General features: G+C 39.2%; 1 protein-coding gene across 1 annotated transcript; it reads right to left on the bottom strand.

The window, feature by feature from the left end:
* Positions 1-22978: 22978 nt before the first annotated feature.
* LOC123236155 (C2 calcium-dependent domain-containing protein 4A-like) lies at positions 22979-24698 on the bottom strand. The gene is made up of 2 exons (XM_044662436.1): positions 24612-24698; positions 22979-24407 (listed from the first exon to the last, which is right to left on the bottom strand). Exon 2 carries the CDS (start codon positions 24364-24366, stop codon positions 23041-23043), a length of 1326 nt encoding a protein of 441 aa, XP_044518371.1. The 5' UTR covers positions 24367-24407; positions 24612-24698; the 3' UTR covers positions 22979-23040.
* Positions 24699-25224: the final 526 nt, after the last annotated feature.

Here is a 25224-nt window from a genome sequence, read left to right as displayed (position 1 = left end):
TGTTCCCTCATAAATCTTCTATAGAAGATGAACTCAATAACATTCTATGTGTACCAGCCTAAATCTAGGGCATTCCATCTCTTATACCTTGCTGTTGTGACATGACTGCCCACCTCTGTTTCTGATTATATATTTATTTCCTAGATGATATATCTAAAATAATGTATTATTATTAATTATTACCATTGGTAATATATTGGAGCCAACATATATTTCCCAATTGTCTTTTTTATTTTTACTTTGAATATTTTCCCATAGTTACATATTTCATGTTCTTTCCCTCTCCCTCAAGCCTCCTTAACTCCTCTTAGCCAATGCACAATTCCACTGGGTTTTACATGTATCATTGATCAAGACCTAATTCCATATTACCCAGTTGTCTTTTTAGTTACCTGCAATTTTGATTCTCCAGACATCATGTGATTCCCTGATTTGTATAACTTATCCCTCAGAGAACATGGGTCAGGGAGTATCTTGGGATAGCTGAACAGGTTAAGTAATTTGCCAATTGCAATTCAGTCTTCTCTTTTCCTCCTTTTGAACTCAGCAATTTAGAAGTGCCTATTTTAATTATATGTATTGATTAATTAATTCAAAATGTTGCTCATTCAATAGTAATACATCCCAGTCTAGATAATAAACATTTTTCATCCATTTTGTTTTCCCTGTAGGGATTGTTGGCATGGTCTCATCTGCCTCCCCTACTCCTCCAATTGACAACAAACTTTACATCCAGTCCCAGTAGCCATCCTTAAAAGGAGCAGCATCTATGGAGAAGGGACCTGACCATCCTCAAAACCACTACCACTAATTGCCAACCAACTGCCATCCAAAGGGCAGACAAACTAGCTAAGTGAAGCAGCATCATACCCTAATGGAGAAATAAGTAGTGGCATATTCTAGGTACATCTACCCACTTTGACCACAATCTCCCCTCAGAAACTGCAGAGATAGCCTAGAACCCGAGTCTATGAGTCCTAAGAACAATGGTGCTCTACACACACAACTAGACCAGCTGAGCCTTTGTAGTCATTTAAGGGAGCAACCTTTGTGGAGATGAGGTTCACCATTCCTGACATCACAAACACTGAACAATAAATACTTGCCACAGATGAGTAGTTAAGCCCAAGAACCTTGGACTCAGCAGTACTCACCATACAACTAGCCCTGCTTCCAACCTGGTCCATGAAGTTGAATTCTAGGGAAACAATTCATGTGGATAGGCAACCTAGAAACTGTCTTTGCAAGTGCTGCAGTGCCCACCTCCTCAGCAGCCACAACTACTCAAGAGTAGTCAACTAGAATTTACTAAGCCCCTACTATGTGTCAAGCACTGTGCTAAAATCTGAGAATACAAAGAAAGAGGGTGGGGAACAGTCTCTGCTCTCAATAAACCCATTGTCAAATGGGAGAGACAACATGTAAAATAACTGTAACAAGATATGTGGAGGATAAATTGGGGATAGTCTCATAGGAAAGGCATTAAGATGAAGGGCTAGAAAAGACTTCTTGCAGAAAGTGTGCTTTTTGCTGAACTTGAAGAAAATCAAGGAATCTCTGAGGCAGAAATGAAGAGATAAAGTGTTCCAGGTGTGTGAGATGGCCAGGGAAAATGCTCAGAGTTGGGAGATGAAGTATCATGTGGCGAGGAAGATAATATTTCTAGATTACAAAGTATGTGGGGGGAAAGAGAGATCTAATCACCCAAATCCTTGGCATTGTCAAATGGTACAATATCCATAAGTGATAAAGTTTTATTAGTGGAAATGACATTAAAGAAGATTCATTATCTTCTCTTTTTCTGCTATGCCCAAAGGAGTGGGGGGGGGGCGCTGATTAGTAGCTGAAAACTACTCTATTTGTCTGACTTGTAGATGAAATATTCTATTTGTCATCTCTTCCTATTAGAAATTACAGTGGATAGAGAGCCAGGCTTAGAGAGAGGAGGTCCTGGATTCAAATTTGGTCTTACACACTTCAGAGCTGTGTAACCCTAGACCAGCATTGAAGAAGATTTTCAAGTTCAAGTGTCCAGAGGGCAAATTCAAACTGTCTACTTGCCCCTGTATTACCCTAGAGAGGGGCAGGGCATGCAAAAAAATGTCCTGGGGGCTAGGAAGAGGGGAAACAGAGCAGTTCTCCAAGTGCTGGCTGGGCACAGGTGCCAATACTTCACCAATGCTGCCCTAGACAATCACTTAACCCCCATTGCCTAGCCCTTACTACTCTTCTGCCTTGGAACCAATACTTGGTGTTGATTCTAAGACAGGAGGTGAGGGTTAAAAATAACCATATATTTTTTTACATTTTTATCATCTACAGTGCTTATCTTAGTACTTTGTGCATATACACATACATACATTTGTCTAATATATGCTTTTTCATTGATTCATTCATCTCTGAAGTGACCAGGTAGCATAAGAAATCAGCACAAACAATATCATTTGAGGAGCTTCTAGAGAGCCACACAATTGGAATCCCTCTTCTCCTTGTACTCTGGGTAAAGAATTCTCCATGACCATGACAAATACTTTTAATGAGCCTCTGTCCAGTTCAGTCACAGCAGCCATCATCAAGGGAAACAATTCCTATGGAGAATGTATGGACACATTAATATATGCCTGGAAGAGACCTTATGGGAGAGATTTTAAGGCTCCATTTTGCTTTACTGAGTCAAATGCTTTTTGTCATCAATAAACAATACACACAGCAGGATAGAGTATTCTATATACCTTTCAGTCAAGTGAGTCTGTGAAGATGTGGCCTGCTATGGGAAATCATTAATTGCTTGCTTTCTTTTCATATTTTCATCAATGATACCCCACAGCAATGTATAGATCACTCTTAAAAAGCTTCTAAAGAAATCCAAAGGTATGGAGATGGATAAGTAGTTGCTATTTTCTCAATTTTGATAATAGTCACTCTGAGATTTTTTTCTTTACAGCCATTGGATTTTTCTTCTCTTTAGAATATTTTCAAAAAGGAGCCTTTACTTTTCAAATTTTTGATGCATAGATTTCTTTTATATGTCTGGTCCAGATTTCTCATCTTTAATTCAGATTCTACTTTTAATATAGCACATTGGCTATTTCATCAAAATGTAGTAGTTCCTCAGTCATTAATGCTAATAAAACCTTAGAAATATTGGTCAAACTATTCCATTTTTTCCATTTGCTATGCTTTTTACAGTTTTTTTAGAAATGTTCTTGATTCAGTTGGTCTTCACACTAAACTTTATGTGGAGGCTTTCCCTGAATTACTTTTTGTTATTTTGTATGGTAATTCATAATTTTACATCTTCCTTCATGTTTTCTAAATGAGTTTGTATTCTGAACTGCTGTTACTGTTGACTTCCACATGTCAAAGAAGGACAAATGCCTTTGGTGACCTCCTATGTCCCTATGTTTCTCAGGCTCTCTCCTTCCTATATAATCTTGCTCTCATTCAGAATATGTACCCACATTCAGATAAAAAGGGGCAGCCTGAAAGACATTTGTCAAGTAAGTTATAGACCCAAACCAGTTTAAGGAGCCAATCCACAAATAAAGATCCAGGAAGCAAATCAAGAAATAAATGAACAAACGAAATCCTTGACAACAGTACTTTGAATGGGTGTAGAAGAGAGCAAATGGAACAAGGCATTTGTTTTTGAAATCTATAGAGTGTTTCTACTTAACATGAACAAAAATAATCCCTTGGTGTCAGAATTGAAGGACTTCTTTCAGAGAACAGTTAGTCCCACCTATACTTGAAAAAGAAATCTAAATGCTCAATAAACAAGGGTTTTGTTCACCTCTATTTTTCCTGTGGAGGAGGGAGGAAGTAGAAAGGGGAAAAAAGAGGTTTTTGTTCATTAAAGATTTTACATGTAAAAATTTAATAAAATAACAGAACACTTAATAAACAAATGACCATTCCATATTTCTCTAAATACCTAAATCATAGATGCCTAAACCACCTTGTATGCTTTTGAAAATCTCTAATTGTTAAAAAAAATTCTTATTAAGCCTCAATCTGCTTTTCTAAAAATGCCACCAATTGTTTCTAGTTCTGCACTGGTGGACTAAGAAAAACATAACTTCCACTTGACAATCCTTGGTGTCAAGCTCAAATAGAAGAAGACCACTAGGTGGCTCAGTGGATAGCTTGCTGGTCCTGAAGTCAGGAAGACTCATCTTCCTGAGTGCAAATTCAGCCTCAGACACTTACTACTTCTGTGACTCTGGGTAAGTCACTTAACCTTGTTTGCTTCAATTTCCTCTTCTGTAAAATGAGCTAATGAAGAAAATGTCAAACCACTCCAGTATCTTTGTCAAGAACATCCCAAAGCAGGTCATTAAGAGTTGGACCTGACTGAAAAAAATGACTGAACAAAAACTAAACAACACATAAGGATCCCTGCAGACTTAGAAAAACCACATGTTAACATCATCTATGTTTTATAGTATTTTTATTTACTTTGTTACATAGTTCCCCATTACATTTTTTTTAAACCCTTGTACTTCGGTGTATTGTCTCATAGGTGGAAGATTGGTAAGGGTGGGCAATGGGGGTCAAGTGACTTGCCCAGGGTCACACAGCTGGGAAGTGGCTGAGGCCAGGTTTGAACCTAGGACCTCCTGTCTCTAGGCCTGACTCTCACTCCACTGAGCTACCCGGCTGCCCCCTCCCCATTACATTTTAATCTGGTTCCTATAATATTTAGGAGTATGGCCTATGGGCAGAGTGTTTGACATCTCTGCTAGAGGGAAATTATCATGCTCAGGCTAAATAGCTTCAGTTCCTTCAATAATCCTAATTTGGAAATAATCACGAGATTCATTATTCTGATTGTCCTTCTCTGGATACTTTCCAGACTATCAATATTCTTCTCAAAATATGACACCCAGATGGGGTATATAATATTCCAGAAGAAGGATAGTCATGGCAGAGGATAATGGAACTCTTCCCTTCCTGATAATTCTATATTCCATACATCTCTAAGTGAATCCCAAGATTGCATTAATGTTTTTGGCTGTCACATCCCATTGTTTATTCAAACTGACCTTGAAGGATGGCCTTAAAGGATGGGATCTATGAAAGAGTCATCAGATTTAACAATGAAAAGATTGTTTTAACCTTGAAGAAGGCAGTTTCAGTTGAGTATCAAGGTAGAAAGTCAGATATTGAGATGAGAAATCAGTAGGAAGAAATGAAGTAGAGGCAATAAGTGTAGGTAGCTTTTTCTAGGAGCTTCTCTGTGTACTGGAAGAGCCATACAGTATAAAAACATGAGCAAGTAGCAGGGTCAACTTAAAACATCTTAAAGAAGGGGGATATCTGGGTTAGGGACTGGCATTCCTAGCAACAGAGCAGCTGTGAGAGTATTTGGCAGATAATAAAAAGATGAGTCTTACTGAAGCAGAAAATCATTTGGGGGACTAATGGAACATACGTTTGTAAAAGTCTTTGGTGACAAATTTATGGATGAACTTGAAAACCTCTGTGAAAAGTTCTCTCTTATACTTAAGGACAAGTCATTGAAAGCTTTAGATCAGTGAAGTGATATAAGGACAATATTTTAGGAAGGCTGATCTGGAGATCATTTTCATTATTAAGATGTTCCAACCAACCTAGGTGTGAACTGATAAGAACTTAGAAAATGGATGGTAACAGGGGATACTAGGTGGCTCAGTAGATTGAGAACCAGCCCTAGAGATGGGAGGATCTGGGTTCAAATCTGACCTCAGACAATTCCTAGCTATGTGACCTTGGGCAAGTCACTTAACCCCCTTTGCCTAGCCTTTACCACTCTTTTGCCTTAGAACCTAATACATAGTATTAATTCTAAGATGGAAGGTAAGTTTTTTTTTTTTAATGTATGGTAGCAGTGACAATGGAAAGAAAGAGACACAGGTTTAAAAAGCATTTTGAAGGAAGATTCAACAGGTCTTGGCATCTCATTATATATAAAAAGAGAACAAAAATTATTAGGAGGTGAAGGTACAATGAAACATTTACTGAGTTTGCAGTCAGAGGAGTTAGGTTCAAGTCCTGGCTCTATCATCTACTACTTATGCTACCTGGGTAAGTTAGTTTTCAGTTTTCTGATCCATACAATGAGTCAGTTGGTCTAGATGACCACAATCCTAAATCTTTCATGCCTAAATCTTTTTTTAAGCCCTTAATTTCTGTTTTAGTAACAACTTTAAGGCATATTAAGCAATTATATCAAGCATGATTAAGTGACTTGCCCAGGGTCACACAGCTGGTATCTGAGATGAGATTTGAACCTGTGTCTTCCTCACTCCAGGTCTAGTTCTCTATCCATTGTGCTACCTAGCTGCCTCCCATCCCTAAACCTTGATATAATGTGATATAAGCTGAGCTTTCAAGCCTGAGTAACTGAGAAAATTAAGAGATATTTACCTGTACCCTCAAGGAGCAATTGAATATAAAACACAATTATCCAACAGACTAGAATAGCTGATGAATCTTAAATGAAATAGGGAACTCAATTTTTATTTGCAAAATAAATTATTTACAAAAATAAAAATATCTAAAACCCAAACTAGGTAGTATTTCTTGTTAGTGATAAATACCAAGTGATAATTTTTCAGCTCTGATAAAACTGAAAAAGAGGGAATTATAGTAAAAGTATCCTTTCCCCTTTCTTTTTGTCATATATCACTAAACCAAGGAACTGATGTTCCATGGTTATGAGAAATGCTTGAGCTGTTCTATTTCTAGCCTTATTTTAGTCATTCGTGTCAGATGGACTGTTGCACTTTCCTCTAGAAAATGGCATATGGCTTTTTGAAATGTGCAATCAATGGAATGGAAGGATCAAACACTTCATGTTTGTGTCATTTAGCATCCAGCTAACTAGACATGTTTCTCCCAGGCTGCCCTTTGTACAGACTTTAGGTCAGAGATCACAGATGTTATAAAAGGGTGTCTAAAAATGAAGTATGACTGGTCCGAGCTCATTTGGACATGTTCGGATTGTAGGAGACTGCAAAGCACTGACTATATCAATTAAAGTCAGTTTGCCAAAGCGGGGAAGGCACTGGCATCCCTAACAAAAATAATCATAGTCTGCACAATAAAGATAATTTATATTTTTATACTGCCTCAAGGTTTACAAGATTAATAAATGAATTAGCACTGTTCATCTTGTGATATCACTTAGATTCTCACTGATTGTTCTGTCTATCTTCTAATGTAATTTCTCTGCATTAATAAAGAATTTTTGGATTAAATCACTGATAAAAAGAATGGGGAAATATCTCAAATGTATTAATATATACAATAAAGTGACTATAATATTGGTTGAGGGAAGCAGAAATAAGCAATTTATAGATTATAATATATTATATAATAAATTATAGATATGTTCCATCCTACATATTTATGTCCAGACTTATGTTATAGATATAGCAATTGTTGTTCAGTTGTTTTTCAGTGGCATCCAACTTTTTGTGATCCCACTTGGGGTTTTCTTGATAAAAAATAGTGGAATGGTTTGCCATTTCCTACTCCAGCTCATTTTATAGATAAGGAGCTGTCAGTGGTGTTAAGTGACCTGCCCAGGTTCACACAGCTAGTAAGTATCTAAGGCCAGATCTGAACTCAGAAAAATGAATCTTCCTGACTTCAGGACTGGTACATCCACTGTACCCCCTGTAGCTGCCTGAGATTACATCAACATATATACAGGCAATATGTAACATGTATGTGTATATATTACATGTGTATGTGTTACATATTACATATATCACATGTACACAGATATTTACATGCACTTTCGTGTATATAATTTTTTATGTTTTGAGGCATATGAGCTGGTCATTGATGTATATCTTTAACCACGTGATGGTCAACCACGTTAGAATGGAATTCTGTTGTGTTAACTTCCATATTCTTTGATAAAAGACATTTCTGTATAGTGGGAATTTTAACAAAAGTGAAGCAGGAACTTGCAACCAGAATAAACCCAAATTATTCTAATAGGCAAGGAGTGAGGAAGGTGTCCACAGGGATCTATACAGCTACACAGGCTATTCATCAACAAGCTTAGAATTTGAAAAGGCATTCCCGAAAGAGGGAAGCAAAGTCAGATAACTGAGGACAGATATAAACTATGGTATGATCCTTTATGAATAATGTCAGTAGGGAGCAGGTGGGTAGCTCAGTGGATTGAGAGCCAGGCCTAGAGATGGGAGGTCCTAGGTTCAACTCTGGCCTCAGACACTTCCCAGCTGTGTGACCCTGGGCAAGTCACTTGACCCCCATTGCCTACCCTTACCACTCTTCTGCCTTGGAGCCAATACACAGTATTGACTCCAAGATGGAAGGAAAGGGTTTAAAAAAAAATAAAAGAATAATGTCAGTCAGAATAAAGTCCAGAATGAGCCTCTGGGACTATTAAAAAACAACAGACAGGTTTTATTGGGGGAATGGGTAATGATATTGAGATAAGAATAGAAACAAGGAAATTCCTTGATCCATTATGCTTGTATTTGTATTCCCAGTGCCTAGTAGAGTAAATGGCACATGGTAGCCATTTATAAATAGTATTTTGCACATAATAGCATTTATAAATGCTTACTGATGGGGTAGCTGGGTGATTCAATGGATAAAGAGGCAGACCTAGAGACAGGGGTCCTGAGTTCAAATATGACCAGCTTGTGACCCTGGGAAAGTCACTTAATCTCAGTTTCCTATCCATTACTGCTCTTTTGCCATTAAACTGATTGAAAATTGACTTAAGACAGAAAGTAAGGTTTAAAAAATAAATAAATAAATAAACGAACAATCAAATAAATAAATAAATGCTTATTGATTGGTTCCCTACTGTTTGGGGATAATGATGATTATGACCATGGTAAATGATAGAGAGAAGGCAGAACTATCCAATTACCATTTTGCATCTCTCCTTTGAGGAAATAGATCTTTAGACAAGAAAGGATAGAACAAGTGTATTTAACTAGATTGAAAGTTTAAACAAGTGATACTTCAGACAGGGGTTGGACTAGATGACATTTTCCTGAATATAAAAAAGATTTTAGTGAATTATTTTTTAAAAATTAATAACATATTATCAAAGTAGCATACTGAAAAATTGTGGACTATTATATAATTATATTATAAAATCCAACTAACAGGTTGCATTTATACCATGAATGCAGTTGGCCAATATTAGGAAAACTAGAGACAGTAAATAGACAAAAATAATTTTAAAAACCATAGGATTATTTCAATAGGTTTAGGAAAGACTTTAGACAAAATATAGTACCTATTTGTGGTTAAGGAAAACACATTAAAAATCACAGAAGGTTGGCTTAGTAGATAGAGAACCAGGCCTGGAGAAAGAAGTCCTTGGTTCAAATCTGATCTCAGACACTTCCTAGGTGTATGACCCTGGGCAAATCCTTTCCTCTCTTCTGTCTTGGAACCAATACCTAGTATTGATTCTAAAACAAAGGTAAGATGTTTTTTAAGCACAACAATAATTAGACATTTTCTCAATATGGTAAGTAACATCTATCTAAATATCAAGAACTGGCAGTATTTGTTATAGAGAAATGTTAGAGTCCTTTCCAATAAGATTGGGGTAAAGAAAATTCATCCAGCATCATCACTATTTTTGACATAGTTCTAGAAACACTAGCAATAGCAATAAAATAGAAATTGAGGAAAGGAGCAAAAACAAAGAGGAAAGACAAAAAAATCTATTTTTGCAGATGATAATAATGGCTTACTTGGTGAATTCTAAAGATTCAACTAAAATTAATTGTTAAAATAACTTTAGAAAAGTAGCAGGATGTAAAATAACCCCATATAAATCATCAGCTTTCTTATATATTGCCAATAAAACCTAGCAGGAAGTAATAAAAGATAAATTCCATTCAAAAAAATCACAGACATGTAAAATATCTGAGAGTTCACTTACCAAATCACACATAAGAACTATACAAATATAACTATAATACCTTCTTTATAGAAATATAGATCCAGACATATTATTGACATTTCCCAAACACGACAATTATAACAATAATGACAGGACTACCTAAATTAACTTCAACATCCTTCCATTCAAACTATGAAAACATCACTTTATAAAACTAGAAAAAAATTTAATTCAGGAGGAACAAAAGATCAAGAATCTGAAGGAAAATAATGGTGGGGCAAGGGGAGAGAAGGAAAGAAGGAGACCTCAGCAAATTTCAAAGTATATTGCAAGAAAATTATTATCAAAATTATTTGGCAGTAATTTTTTGAAATAGAAAAGTTGATCAGTGGAACAGACTAGGAACAGAAGACCCAGAAGCCATTAAGCATATTAACATGCTGTTCAATAATAAAATTAATAGCTTTATGGATTTCAAAGAGCTTTACAAATATCTCATTTTATCTTGAGTTGCTAAGTACTGCTTTTGTTATTATCATTAATTATTATTTTGATTTTGTAGATGAGGAACCTGAGGTAAATAGAAGTCAAGAAACATGCCCAGGGTCACACAACTCCAAAGTGTGAGGACAGATTTGAACAGATCTGACCCCAAATCCAGTATTTTATCCACTTAGCCTCCTTGCTGCCTCAGTAAACACAAGAACACCAACTATTGGGGTATGAACTCACTTTTTTGACAAAAACTACTTGAAGAATAGAAAATAGTCTTGAAGAAATTGGGTTAGACCAACATCTTAAACCATATAGCAAAATAAGCTCCAAATAAGCAAGTGACAGAGGCTATATCGAAAATAAATTAGTGGAAAAGGGAGTTATTCACATATATAGAAGGGGAATACCTTATAACTGAACAAGGAATAGAGAAGATTACAGGATATAAAAATGGATAATTTTGATTATATAAAATAGAAATTTTTGTCCAAACAAAATCAATGCAATTAGAAGAAAATCAGCTGGGAAAGATCATCAATAAAACATTTTTATAAATACACTGAAAAGAATAGAAAGGAATTCAAAAATGGACATAGGCAGGGCAGTCTGGTTACTACAATGGTTAATTTAGCTTATCCTTTAAAAAAATAAGCTGTATACAATTCAGGTTTGTTAATATCTATCAAGTTCATAACACATTTTTTTTTAGAAAAACAAAACAAAACAATGAAGGCCCTGAAATAGAGGCAGCAAACTATTCCTTCTTATTCTGTAATGCAAGATTTCTTGCATTTGCAATATTACCCTAGGCAATCCTGTCAGTTAGCAGAATGGAACTCTGGCCTGGCAGGTGCCACCCACGTGCCAACTGACAGTTGGTCTGTGACTATTTAAGGCCCTGCAATCCAACCTTGGAGTTCTGATTTCCTTGACCTCACCCAGACACCCAGTTACCCCTGACTTCCCCTTGGGGACCTGGGGAGGGATTGAAGGGAGGTGGGTTGTGGAACGTGGGCAGGAATTAATTTAGAGTAGCCTAGCGGTTAGAGACATCCCTAGAATAGTTCGACAACTTCATCTGTTTAGCTGGTGGATCAAATAATATCAGGCCAGTGACAAGTTATCTCTGGCTGAGAGGGCTGGTTCCCTCAGCCTGACCTGACTGTCTAGGTCCATTGCCAATGCTTGCCAGTTGCCCCTAGCAATAGCTTTACAAGACCTTGAACCCTCTTACCTTAGTTTTCCCTTTCCAGTTTTAAATAAATCTCTTAGCCTAAATCTGAGAGTTCCTGTAATTCCTTCAACTTCACCAAGGCCAAAGGGACTGAGGAGAGGAGAGAATATTAAGAAGTTGAGGTTACTGTGAAGTGGAAGCTAAGTCTCCATTGTAACCAGGAAGTTGAGTCCCACTTCCTGCTGGGTTCTGCTCTCACCCAATAGGAAGGCAGTTACTTCAGCAGGGAGGGGCCACCCATTCAACACCTTAAAGGAGCCTACAGCTAGCAGTGGAGATTGACTGGGCACCACAGCTGAGGCTGCTCATCACTGATAACATCTAGCTCCAAAATCTCCTGCTAGTTTAGTTACAGGCTCCCAGGCCCCTGGTGACTCACATTTATCATCATCATCATATTATCCATTACATTTTCTTCCATTAAAATTCCCAACAGAGAGGTAGGGAGTTATTAGAGTAGAAAAAGGTATATATTTTCAGACAGAATAATTTTGTCATAAGTTTTTTTCTCTTTCATGAAGTGGGGTTCAATATTAGGAGAAAGAGGACTGTGTTATAAAGAAAAAAAGTGTTAATAAAACATATACATAAAAATGCTTTAAGCTAGATTAAACCAGAATGCAACCTATATATTTTCTAAGACAACAAGGAGAACAACACCATGCCCTTTGCCAGAAATGGAGACAAAACAAATATCTGGTTGCATTCAATTCCTTTCTAAGATATTTTCCAGCTCTGGCATTCACTCTATGAAGTTCCTAATCTGTCTATAGCTCAGTAAAGGGAACTACACAATGCCAAGTGGTCAAACATTGTCCAAGTCCTATAAAGGGCAGTCAGTACAAAGGTCATCCATTGAAGAAGCCTGTGAATATTCACATATGTCCAGAAAACAAATACATTCTTTTAGCATAATTTGAAACCAATATAAACATAGCTTGTGTGTCTGAAATTTGTCAGATCAATAAGTAAACTAGCTCTTGTTCTCGTGGTATACATATGTCTACATGTTTTAAATAATTTTGTTTTCTTTAATTAACCAATGTTCCACTAGAGGAGGAGGTAACTTGTTGAGACAAGACACTCATTTTCCTTTTCTCCCTCCCATCTTTACTTCCTCTCTTTTCTCAGAAAACTGTGAATCTACTATCTAACCAGAATTCTCATTTCAGAAGGTACCTTTTTGGAGCCAGGCCAAACCATGCTGATTGCTTAAGTCTGTAAGATATTCCTTTAATTGAGTTATATCTTCTTTCTACTCCCTCATCAACACATAACCTTCCATTCTGCTTTCCAACTTCCTGATTCTCTGATCCCTATGAATCTAAATTATTGTACTAGATAAATTCTCTCCTCTTCTCCCCAGTAACTTGCTTCTGCTGTTAGAGTCAGCTATATCTTTCCACCTCCATTCCCCCTGTCCTACTTCTATTAATGCTTTCTTCTAGGAACTGGTAGAAATCTCATTATTGCTCCTTGGACAAGTTGGGAAACTACTATAGTGATTCAGATGAGCAGTAATGAGAGCTCAGTTTCCTCATTCCCCCATAAAATAGGGGTAATCACATGTTAAAATAGTTTGTAACATTTCCCCAAGAATATTGAGTCTTGGATTCTCACCCTCCCTCCCTCCCACAACCCTCCACTCCCCTTGAGATGGTAAGCAATCTTAAGCAGATTTTACATGTGCAATCATGTAAAACATTGAGGAAAATGATTCTCAATCTGTAAAAAGCCATATACATTTGTGTGAATTGCAGTTTTTCAGAATCTCTGCTTTATTATGAACAAAGACCCCTGTATCTTTGATCTCATCTCTCAAGCTATCCTTTAGCTTCTTGAGCAAATCTCAATCTGGCTTTCCCCTGAAAAGATCACATCTCTTACAGGCTTCTCCAGTGAAGCTGTATTGTCTTTTCCTTCCTCAAACTCACAGGGCCTAGAGGAGGAGTCAACACTTATTTTCAGACCTATATGCTAATACTGTCTCTAAAAAAGTAGTAACTCATATTTACTTAGCACTTTCCAGATTACAAATTATTTTCACCATAGCAATTCTGCGAAGTAGTCATCACAAATAATATTATACACATCTTCTAGGTGAGGAAATTGAAACTCTCATTCCTGGTCATCTGAATCATATGTTTCCTTCTGGATTTCTATTCCCACAGTTCTTTCTCCAAATGTGGTTAGCATTCTTTCTCATAAGTCTCTGAGTTGTCCTAGATCATTATTGCATTGCTTTTAGTAGCAAAATCAGTAATATTTGATTGTCCACAATGTTTCAGTTACTAGGTATAATGCTCTTCTGGTTCTGCTTATTTCACTCCACATCAGATCATGTAGTTCTTTTCAGTTTTTATAGAAATCCATCAATTCATCATTCCTTATAGCACAATACTATTCCATCACCATCATATACCATCAGCCATTCCCCAATCGAGGGACATCCTCATTTTCCAATTTTTTGCTACCATAAAAAAATAGTTATAAATATTTTTGTACAAACGGATCCTTGCCCAGATTTTTAAAAATCTCTTTAGGATATAAACCCAGTAGTGGTATTGCTGGATCAAAGGGCATCATCCTTTTAAGGTCCTTTGGGCATGATTCCAAATTGTTCTCCACAATAGTCAGATCAATTAACAACTCAACCAATCACATCCCCTGTGACATTTATCATTTTCCTTTACTTGGCCACTTTGCTTATTGCTGTTGTTATATTCAATAATCTGGGAAGAGATGGATGCCACCTTGACTGACAGGGATGGCAGTTGAGAGACTCAGAATGTTCCCAGGTGCTGTGAGCCAGGGGCAAACGTCAGTTAGCTCTACCCTATATATACCCCATCACAGCTACATTAAAGGGGGTTTCTGGACTCAGAGGATGAGAACCAGAGATCACAGATCTCTGCAAACCTCTGTGGTTCAATCTGGGCAGTGGGTGGCTGACTGAAGGGTGGTTGAAGGGTGGCCAGGAGGTTGAAGAAGAAGAGGATAGGAAAAGCCTGAATCTATTCCTGGCTAGGCTGCAGGAGCTAGTGAACCATCAACACATTTGGTGAGAGAGCTGAGAGAACAAAGATCATCAATATATCTGCAGCAATAGACTTCCCTATTCTTTGGCTTGGCTTTGGCCAGGTCCAGCCAGAGATAAAGAGAGAGGTGAAAATCTCAAGCCTCCACCAGATTATTAGCCTCCAGGCCTGATTATTAATTAGTTTAATAGATAATAGAACAATAGGTTTTCCAATCCCCAATCCCTGACCTTGTTATCCTTTCCCTACTTATAGATAAAAGAGTGTCAATAACAAGTACCTTCCTGAGTGGTCTTTCTATCATGGCCCTTGGGAAGGGAGTCAAAGGCAGTCAGATCCTGAACATTATCTAAGGCTTATCAATAGCCCATTACCAATCTATCCAACCCCAGGTTGGGCCTAGAGAGGTTAATCATTTATCTAAACTCTCAAGGGTCCTTACTTGGGCAGCTGTTAAAGGAATTTCTAACAGGTTATCAACCAAACCTGTGAGAGAGAAGGGAAGAACTTACAGCAGCAGCCAGGATGGTAGGAGTAGGTGTTCCTCCCACCAACTGCAGCTGAGGAGAACATAGAGAGATATACATCTTCACCATCATTATACATCTATATCTCTCTCTACCCACCTATTTCTTTAACACTGGCATTTCTAATACCAAATTAAATAATATTTGTGTGTTCATTCTCTTTTCATAATTTTCTTACATCATTCTCATTTCTTTCCCCAATTTTCCCTCTACCACTCCTAACTATTTCTTTAACTAGTCCAGGAATTCATCCTGAACTTATATCCAAATAGGATTTTCCTTTGAGGCTTTGCTTTGTTTTTACATTGTCGTCTCCTTCTGAGTTTATGTCTTAGTCTTCCTCGCCACCATAGTAGCTTTTTTTAAGTTTAGTTCTTTTTGGTTGTTGTTATTTGTTCATTTTCCCACCCTTTTTCTTGCCTTTGAACTTTATGTTAAAGTTGAGCTCTGCTCACCTAGGAGTGGGTAGGCACCATCTCAGGCTTTAGACTTTATTTGTGCTGTTATTATCAGAGCTAGTTTTAGGGGTCTGCTGGCAGGGAGTGTTGCAATCACTGCTCTCTTGATTTATGCTCTAGTCTTTGTCTAGGAAGGGCTCCTTCTCTATTTTAGTCACAAACACTAACACTCCTGGCCCTAAGAGCCCATGCTCTCTTGTGACTGACCATCCATGCTCCTCTCTATCCTGGAACTGTGACCTAGAACTCTGTATGGACACTACCATTGGCATTCAGTGCCAACTGCACCCAATATCAGCAAAGGGTCCCATGACCCTTTTGCCATCTCTATGCTGACAACTACTGTCACTTGCAGGTGCCTCACAACTGGTGCTATGATCTACCATCTTGGCTTCACCTTCCCTATGAACTGACTTTTAAAAAACTATTTTAATAATTATATTTAAATATAATTAGTTGCTTTTGTAATTCTATATATTTTAATTTATGAATTGAAAAATATTAATTTGAAAAGGCATGTATATATTTTACCAGTCTGTTACAGAGATCTGTGACACAAAAATGTTAAGAACTTTTCTCTGGATTAGATGCTCTCTTCCAAGTCTAAATCAGTAATCAATGTCTATACTCTTACTAATATTCTATCTAGCTCTACATCTTATGACCTTCCCTAAACACTAAATAATCACTTCTTCCTCCCAAGAAAGGAAAGGAAAAGCTATTAGCAATATTACAGTTATATCCTTTACAGAGGAAAAAAAAAAGGAAAATCAGTCCCATTACCTAGTTCATCCCAGAGTTCACAAAAGGCAATTCCTCTTAATTATAGTTCTTTTTATAAGTAAGAGTTATAAACTATCCCTTTCCTGAGAATTCTTTGCTTTCTACATCTCCAGTTTTAAAATCATTCCTCTTCTTCAAGATGCAGCTCAAATATCATTTCCTCTATGAAGATTTTCCTGATGTTCTGCCCCTAACTTTGCCTTCTCTAAGGAAGATCCAACCTCTCCTTCTTTTAAATCTTCATATCCTTTGCACTGTGCTCATGGCACTCATACTCTGCTTTGCGGTGCAATTATTCATGTAGTTGTATTATTACTTCTACTTCTTTATAACCCTCACTTTAATGCCTGACATAAAGTAGTTGTTCAATAACTATGTCCTGAATGGAATTGAATTTACTAAGATTGTCTATAGCACAGTGGAAAGCCATGTTGGATGCATTTGGAGCCAGATGACTTGAGTTTCACAACTTACTTTCTGTGTGACCTTGGAAAAGTCATTTAACTTTTTTAGTCCTCAGTTTCTTCATTTTTAAAATGAGAGGGTTGGACTAGATCAGTGGTTCCCAAACATTTTTGGCCTACTGCCCCCTTTCCAGAAAAAATATTACTTAGCGCCCCCTGTCACATACTGTCACTATCCCCTTATAGTTATTCATGGCCCCCAAATGCACCTGTGGCCATCACCGCCTTCCTGGATCGCTGCAGCACCCACCAGGGGGTGGTGGCGCCCACTTTGGGAATCATTGGACTAGATGAACTCTAAAGTCCCTTTCTGCTTAAACTATGCTACTAAAGCTTTCCAACAGAATCTACAAGGTGTCTGGAGAAAAAATATATAAGCTTGTTTTCATTTTTTTTAAATTACATGGAGGGGCAGTTAGGTGACTCAGAGAGAGCCAGGCCTAGAGACAGGAAGTCCTGGGTTCAAATCTGTCCACAGCCACTTCAGAACTGTGTAACTCTTGCCCAATTTTGCCTGCAGTCCTTACCACTCCTTTTCCTTGGAACCAATACCTAGTATTTGTTGAATACTAGGTATTGGTAATGTAGAGGTTTTGTTGTTTTGGTTTTTTTTTTTCAATCACATGAAGCCTTTTAGAACACTAAGTCCAAGTGATTAACATCTTCACATTAAATAAAATGTTGTTTATATGTACTCCACTCATTCAAAACTGGCTATTTTCAGATAGGAACTGGACTAAAGTTCACCTTTGTCCTATTTATGCTTGTGGGCCCACAGTGGCACAGACTTGGCCAAATAAGGAGGGAATGTGGTTGGCACACTTTAATCATAAAAGGATACTACTGTCTCAAGCAGAAACTGTGGCTAACAAATTCTCATTCACTAATACTTTGTGTTTTCCCTCCTTTCTTGATCTTACTCTCTACAGTCTGCCCATCCCTGTCCTTCCCCCAGCTTCATACCCAGAGATCCAGACTCTATTTCAAAATATTTGTTGACTGATTGGCTTCCTTTGATTAACTCTCTTGGTTTTGTCCTCTGTGTGACTTTCAAGTCATGACATGAACCAGCACTCCATTTTAGTGGGCTTTGTTCCCCCTGTTCCACTCTGGCCTTTTCAATTACCATCTAATCACCAAAAGGTAGAATCTATCACCTTTTATCCTCTTAGAAGGTGAAGTTTCAGCTTCTGAAGGAAGGATTTGCTAAAGAAGTTAATACTGTCAAGTTGCTACTTAGAAAAGTTCTTTAGAAACATCCATTTACATGCCATAATGTCCTATTTATAAATTAGTCTTATGTGTTCATTAAAGTTGATTCTCTAGTATCTCTAGTGGTCAGTGCTTTGTTTGTTTGGTTCAAGTTACTATATGTCTTTGTAAGTAATTAAAATGTATTTTCTCCAAAACATTACATGGTTCAGCCTTTTCACTAATATAAGTTAGCTTTCCCTCTCCTCACCAGCACCTGATTAGTTTGAAATAGGATCAACTTAATTAGGATTTTTAACATGTAAACCCCCAGGCCCAGTCTTAGAAGCTGGGTCCAAAAGATTTGTTAAAATCTCTCTTCTCTTCTTTAGGTGAGTTTACTAAAGATATTTAGCAGGAGAATGGAGAGAGCACTTGCCTTCCCAGAAAGAAAAAAAGGATAGCATAGATCAGTCCCCAAATACTGGGGGATACAAAACATTCTGGCAAATGAAGCCCCACTCCCTACCCACTTGCCACTATGAAAACAATAGTTCAAAATGTAAATGATATTCTTAAGTATAAGAATTAAGAGAGCCAGACACCAATGTTATGATCTAGGGAGGAGAGAGAGAGAGAGAGAGAGAGAGAGAGAGAGAGAGAGAGAGAGAGAGTCTATGATGGTGGTGAGATTCTCTTCTAGCTCTCCCCTCCCACTGATTATGCACTGCTGAGACTTCAAGGGGGTGTCACCCCAAAACTGGGTGACCTGGATGGTCGTGCTGTCCCACAGGAGTTGGGGACGAGGCTTCCCTATATGAGGGGGTATTAAGTACCCCAATCTGATTCTGAATGAGGGTGGGGTTTACACAAACCTCCCCTGAGATCAGTCAACTTCACAGCAGGGGTTCTGGCTCCAAGATGGAGACATCCAGACTAAGCTGTCGGAATATTCCCCTTCCCTTTTATTTTATTAATTTTATTAATCACAATTCAGGGATTGGGGAAAGGGGTGAAGGGCAGAGGGATTTTGGGGTGCCCTCTTCTCTATTTCTATGGGGTCTGTCACTCAGGAGGGAACCTTTGGGGTTCTTGCTCCCAAGCGTCTCCCTTCACCACTTCTCCTTCAGTTTCTATTTCTATCCTTTCTATAATTGCAAAATCAAACCGGAAAGGGTCTCTGAGCAAGTTTGAGTAATGGGGGAAGGAGCCCAAGAGATTGTTCCCAAAATGGAGTCCAGAAACTTTGCTGACTGAAGTCTTGCTGGATGAGAAGCAATGGGATGCCTTTGACCAGGGAATCAGGGTATCAATGTCCAAAGAAGGATTCTCAGGAAGCCCTCAGGACTGGATTCGAGCTGAGATATTTTCCTCCTCCGTCTCTCGGTCTTCCACCAGAACTTCTTTTTCCCTCTTCCTCCCCGGGAGAATTCCCAGAATTCCTCTGGTCTCTTAACTGTCACCAAGGGCCTTCTTCTGGCTCTTTTTGTCCCATTCCCCCATCCTTACATAAGTGAGTGATATTGTGGCTTAGTGAAAAACTAGATGTTAGTCCACAGGGGTTCTAGTCCTGGCTATTGAAATAATTAACCAGGTTACCTTGGGTAAGTTATTTTACTTCTTTGGGCTCCATTGTTCTCAACTGTACTATAATGGCAAGATTGAACTAGCTAATATTCTTTGAACATTCTTTGATTTATCTGACTAAATACATAGGATTGAAGTAGCTAGGGAGGCATTATGTGGGCACATTTTATTTTTTTCATCTTCTTAAGCATCCCTGAGAAGATGTCAGGTTAATATCTTTTAGAACCTGGAGCCACACAAAACTCTCTTGGACATGAAGGGTAGGAGAGAGGAATTCTCCTTTTAGCACATATGACACTATCTTACTTTGCAAAGAGCCAGAATCCCAAATCCTAAATCACCTGCTCCAGTCAGATAACTTTAAAACAACTTATCTTCCTGCTTATTGTAAAATTCGAGTTTCCTTAATCTGTCTCATTATCAGGACAAATATAAAAACCTAGGACAGTTCTATTTTCAAGTAGGTTGAATTAACAATTCAATTAATGGTAAAAAAAAAAAAGCACTTTGTACTCATTTTATGTATTGACCATATTCAAATTTCCATTCTATTCTAATTTTACATTATATTTTTATTAAAGTAATTAATATGATGTAATCTCACTATTTATACTAGTATGGTGTAGTGGCTAGAGCTCTAATCCTGGAAATAAGAGATTTGCTTAGGTGCATGATCCTGGGAAAAGGAAAGAAAATAAGCATTTATTAGACACCTATTCTGTGCTATGCATTGTGTTAAGCACTCAGTAAATGTTACCTCATTTGATGTTCACAACAACTCTTGAAAGTGGGTGCTATTATGATCCCCATTTCATAATAATTGAAGAAACTGAGACAGACAGATGTTCTATGACATGTACCCAGGGTTACATAGCTAGAAAATGCCTGGAGCTTGATTTGAACTCAAGTTTTCCTGACCTCAGACCCAGAGCTTTTATCATTGTGCCACCTTGCTCCTTCAAACAGTAATTTCTCAGAACCTTGATTTTCTTATATATAAAATGGGGATGCTATCACTTAACTTATTGGGTTTCTATGAAATGAGATAATGTATTAAAGTGCTTTGTAAATCTTAAAGTGCTACGTGAATATGAATTATTATTACTAAACTTTGCGTCTTCTCCCAATATCTATCTTCTATCTACTTATGCATACAAACCAGGCAGGGTATTGCACATTAGATTCTTATTACATATTGAGGAATGAAGATGATGATGATGATGATGATGATAGGTTTCTCAACCTCCTTCATGCACAGAAGATAAAAAGAGAACTGCTTTGGTATTAGAGAGAAGGCCAAGACTGAATAGAGCAGCACTCTTTGGACCTGTAGGTAATCACAAATATAGATTGCTGAAAGAGATCTATAGTTCTAAAGAGATCTTTGGATAAAAGAGAGTTATGTTAAAGGTCACTGCATATACATATCCCTGGAAGGAAGGAATCAGATACATACAAACCTGGATAGAGGCCTCTAATGAAGGGCCCTGAATCATTATATATTTAGGGACTCCAGGGAGGAACACCTGATACCTAAAAAGAATATGAATGGCAGTAAAATAACAGAGCATAGAAAAGGGGAGAAATATCAGTGTGGCAAGGAACCACAGAACCTCTAGGTAGATTAGTACCAGATGGTACCCAAATTTCTTCTTCTACCTTTAGTTCTACATCTGTCTTCAATTGCTTAATACTCTTCTTCAACTGAATGTCCCAACTCTACTCAAAATCAACAAATTCCAAAAGGACCTACTCCTATTGTCCCCCTAAACCAGTGGTTCCCAAACTTTTTTGGCGTACTGCCCCCTTTCCAGATAAAAAAAATATTACTTAGCCCCCTGGAAATTAATTTTTTTCATTTTAATAGCAATTAATAGGAAAGATAAATGCACCTGTGGCCATCACCGCCCCCCTAGATCACTGCAGCACCCACTTGGGGGTGGTGGGGCCCACTTTGGGAATCACTGCAACCTACAGTATCTCCCTGTGTCCCTATTTCTGTTAATAGCATGGACTTCCTTCCAGGCGATCATCTTTGACTTTTCCCTTGACCCTTCTTATAACCAACCAATTAATCAATTACAAAGTATTTATTAAGCACTTGCAATGTGCCAGGTATTGTAATTAGTCTTAAAAATATAAATAAAAAAAAACAAAAGAAACCCCTGCCCTCAAGAAGCTTATATTCTATTACTAAATCTCAACCATATAGCCTCTACTGCATCTTGCCTTTAAGCCTCTTCTTGGCTCACACTTGCAATTTCCTGGGTCCAAGGCTTCAACAAATCTCCCCAAGACTACTATAATAGCCTCCTAATTAGTCTCCCTGTCTCCAATCTTGGAATCATCCTCAATTTCCCAAATAATTTTAATTTCTCAGTCTGATCATTTCACTTACTATCTAAAAGCTTCAAGGCCTCTCTATTGCTTATAGGATTTTTATAGCTTCAAACTCTTATTCTAAACTACAGTTTCCAATCTTTTTTCACACTATTCTTTATTCACCCCACATTCCAGCTGAGCTGTTTATTTCATCCTGCATCTTCCTGCCTTCATGCACTGATGCCTGAAAGGCATTCTCTTCTCAGAGAGTCAGAGAACTAGAGTTGGAAAGGACACTGGTCAAATCTCTTTATTTTGCAGTTGAGGAATCTGAGGCCCAGTGCTGTCAAGTAACTTGCCCAAGGTCACACAAGTAGTAAAGTAAGCACTAAAGGTGGGATCATTTTTTTCACCTGTTGAAATCTTTTTCTCTCTTTAATGTTGAGTTCCTATCTCTTCCATGGAGCCTAAAACAGCTGCAAGTAATCTCTCCCTCCTTAAACTGTTTTGGAGTACTTGGCTTGGATCTTCAATTGCCCCCATCATTTTATATTTATCATTGATATTTTTGTCTATCTTTTCTAGTAGATTGTAAGTTTTAATGTTTGCTGAATTTGATTCAGAAGGAATATCTTTTGCTATGTTTGTTTTTCATCTAAAACAAAACAAAACTCTAGCCTTTCTACTAGTAAAGGGTAAGAAATGATAAAATAAGCACCTTGAGGGAGGAACATTGTCTCCACTCAATGCTCACCGCCCAGTCAAAACCAATTCTTTCTTGTATGGATGTTGAAAATGAATCAGAAAGTTAGGAATTGGATATGTTAGTATAAACAATTTTAATTTTTTTGTTTCCTTTAACACGAAAGCCCATTCCAGATAAATCCCTAAAAACGTAGTTCTAAATAAGAAAGCAACAACAAATGAGTAGGTAAAAGTTAATAAATAAAATTTTATTTCTTTTTATAAAATAGCTGCCAAGGCCCGGGTTTCCCTCGGGATAACAGAAAGCACCAGGAAGGAAGGCATGAGGCTGGACCACTTGGTCAGAGTAGTATGGACCTCAGCTCCAGCTCTCCCCGACCCAACAAACGGTCCCGCTCCAGGCCCCGTCCTTTGTTCTCGGCCTTGACCCTCACAGCTGTGCAGCGCAGGTCGTTCTCCGACAGTCCTTCGAAGAAGAAGTCCTCGTTAAAGACTGGATTTCGGCTCCTTCGGACCACGGCGCTGCGCTGCTTGTGCGTCTTCCCCTGCAGCACCAAGGTGAAGCTGACTCTGCAGCCTATGGCCCTCGGCTCTGTGGTGCCGCTGTAGAGGCCCTGGGCGCTGAGCAGGCGGATGCGCAGCCGCCGGGACACTGGACAGTACTCGGTGGCCAAGTGCAGGGCACCGCCGTCACAGCCCAAGGCCACTATGCTCTCGACCTCCAGGCGCTCCTGCAGTGGACCCAAAGGGGAAGGGGACTGGGACCTGGATGGGGATGGAGCTCGTGCCGGGGCGGAGCCAGTTTGGCAGGTGGCTGTCAGGGAGATGTGGCGTGCGTCCCCAACTGCCTCATAGTCCTCGTCGTCATCTTCAGCGCTGGAGACCGAGCGAGCTCGGGCCAGAACGCGGCTCCCACTGGCTCGCAGCGCCCGGCCCAAGGCATCTGGGGCCCGGAGGAGGCGCCGGTAACGCTGACGGCTCCGTGACCGCTTGGCGGGAGCGTCCTGGGGCCGTGGGGAACTGCAGGGAGATGAGCTGGCAGAGGAGGAGGAAGAGCAGCCAATGGCCTGGCGGTCTGGGGCGACCAGCCGCCCTCTTAGGTTGCACGAAGCGTTGGCACCGCCGCTGCCGCAGTAAGTGTGAGCCCGAGGCCTCAAAAGTGACTGGGATGGGGGCTGCAGGAGAAGGGCGGCAGCGGCTGCAGAGCCCCCAAGGAAAAGTGACTCTTTGCGGCGGGTATTGGGGCTCTCGAGCAAAGCGCAGAAGCCGTACGAGGTGGGCTGGCGGGGCAGGTGCGGCAGCGAAAGCGCAGCCTGAGAGCGCGGATCCCAGTCGGTAAGGTCTGGGTCCTCCCTGGCTCTAATCCATTCTGACCGCAGCTCCTCCTCCCCAGTGCTGCCACTTGAATGCCGACTGTGAGGCCACATGTCAGTTTCCACAGCGCAACGTCGAGGAGGGGAGGTAGAGCTGCCAAGAGGCTGGAAAGCTGGGACATTGTGGGAGGGTAGCCGAGGTGGGATACAGAAAGCCGGGATGCGCCCCGGAGTGAGCACGTTGCAAAACGGGGAGACTGCCGGGCGCTTGGACCCTAGATCCACCGCTGCCTTCTCGGGTTCCAGGGCCGTGCTCATCCCTGTGGAGTCACGTAGTTTGTCTAAAAGTCGCATTTCCTCAACTTTAACACCCGAAGAAGAGGTTGGAAATATTCCTGTTGAAGAGAGATACTTGGTGTGAGCTTCCTTACCCAGAGATAGCCAATGGCGTCCCTTCCCCGCTGTTCCATTTGACTAATATAATTTCCTGAACCCAGTAATCCTGAGCAGATATACTTAGAATCAAATTTATGCATTTATTCCCACTCATCCATCCAAAAAAACTCAGATAAATTCTTTTGCAATATTGCACCTGTTACCTTTTAAAACTCAAGCTTTCCTCCTTTCTTTCAATCACCTGGAGCTTTGCTGGCTGAACTGCTACTGAGTGGTCCGGTGTAAGAGGCAGAGACTTCAGCACTGAACTGCGGGACAGCTGATCTGTTCTTTTATCCTGGCCCCCTAGAGCCTTAACCAATGGAGAGCACGGATGTGTGGATACATCATTAAAAAAAAAACTGGCCAGCTCCGCCTCTTACCCCTCCAGGGAGGCACCCTGAGGGGCAAAACTCTTGGCAGTTGAATAGCAGCAGTCTCTAGACAGCTTTGGGAAAAGCAATTATACCTGCATCCTGATAAGAACAACTTTCAAAGTTGCTTTAAAAAGAGAGCTTTTCCAGTCACATAGAAGTCACACAGAATTCCCCGCCGTCCTGGAAAGGAGGAGACACGCCCTGACATATTTCCTGGCATATGGAGAGACCAAGCAAGGAAATAGGAAAGGGACAGGGTTCTGTTTATGCTTCACGTGAAAGCACACACCCAATTGTGCTAAAGTACAAATCCTAAGACCCAGAAATTGAATCTCGTTATTCCAGTAACTGTCAAAGCCAGCTTCTCTCTAATTTGCCTAACACAAACATTCATTGGGCA

Source organism: Gracilinanus agilis, chromosome 2 (genome assembly GCF_016433145.1).
Source record: "Gracilinanus agilis isolate LMUSP501 chromosome 2, AgileGrace, whole genome shotgun sequence".
Classification (NCBI taxonomy): Eukaryota; Metazoa; Chordata; class Mammalia; order Didelphimorphia; family Didelphidae; genus Gracilinanus; species Gracilinanus agilis.
The sequence above is the reverse complement of the archived record's forward strand: the minus strand, read 5'-3'. Positions and strand labels throughout refer to the sequence as shown.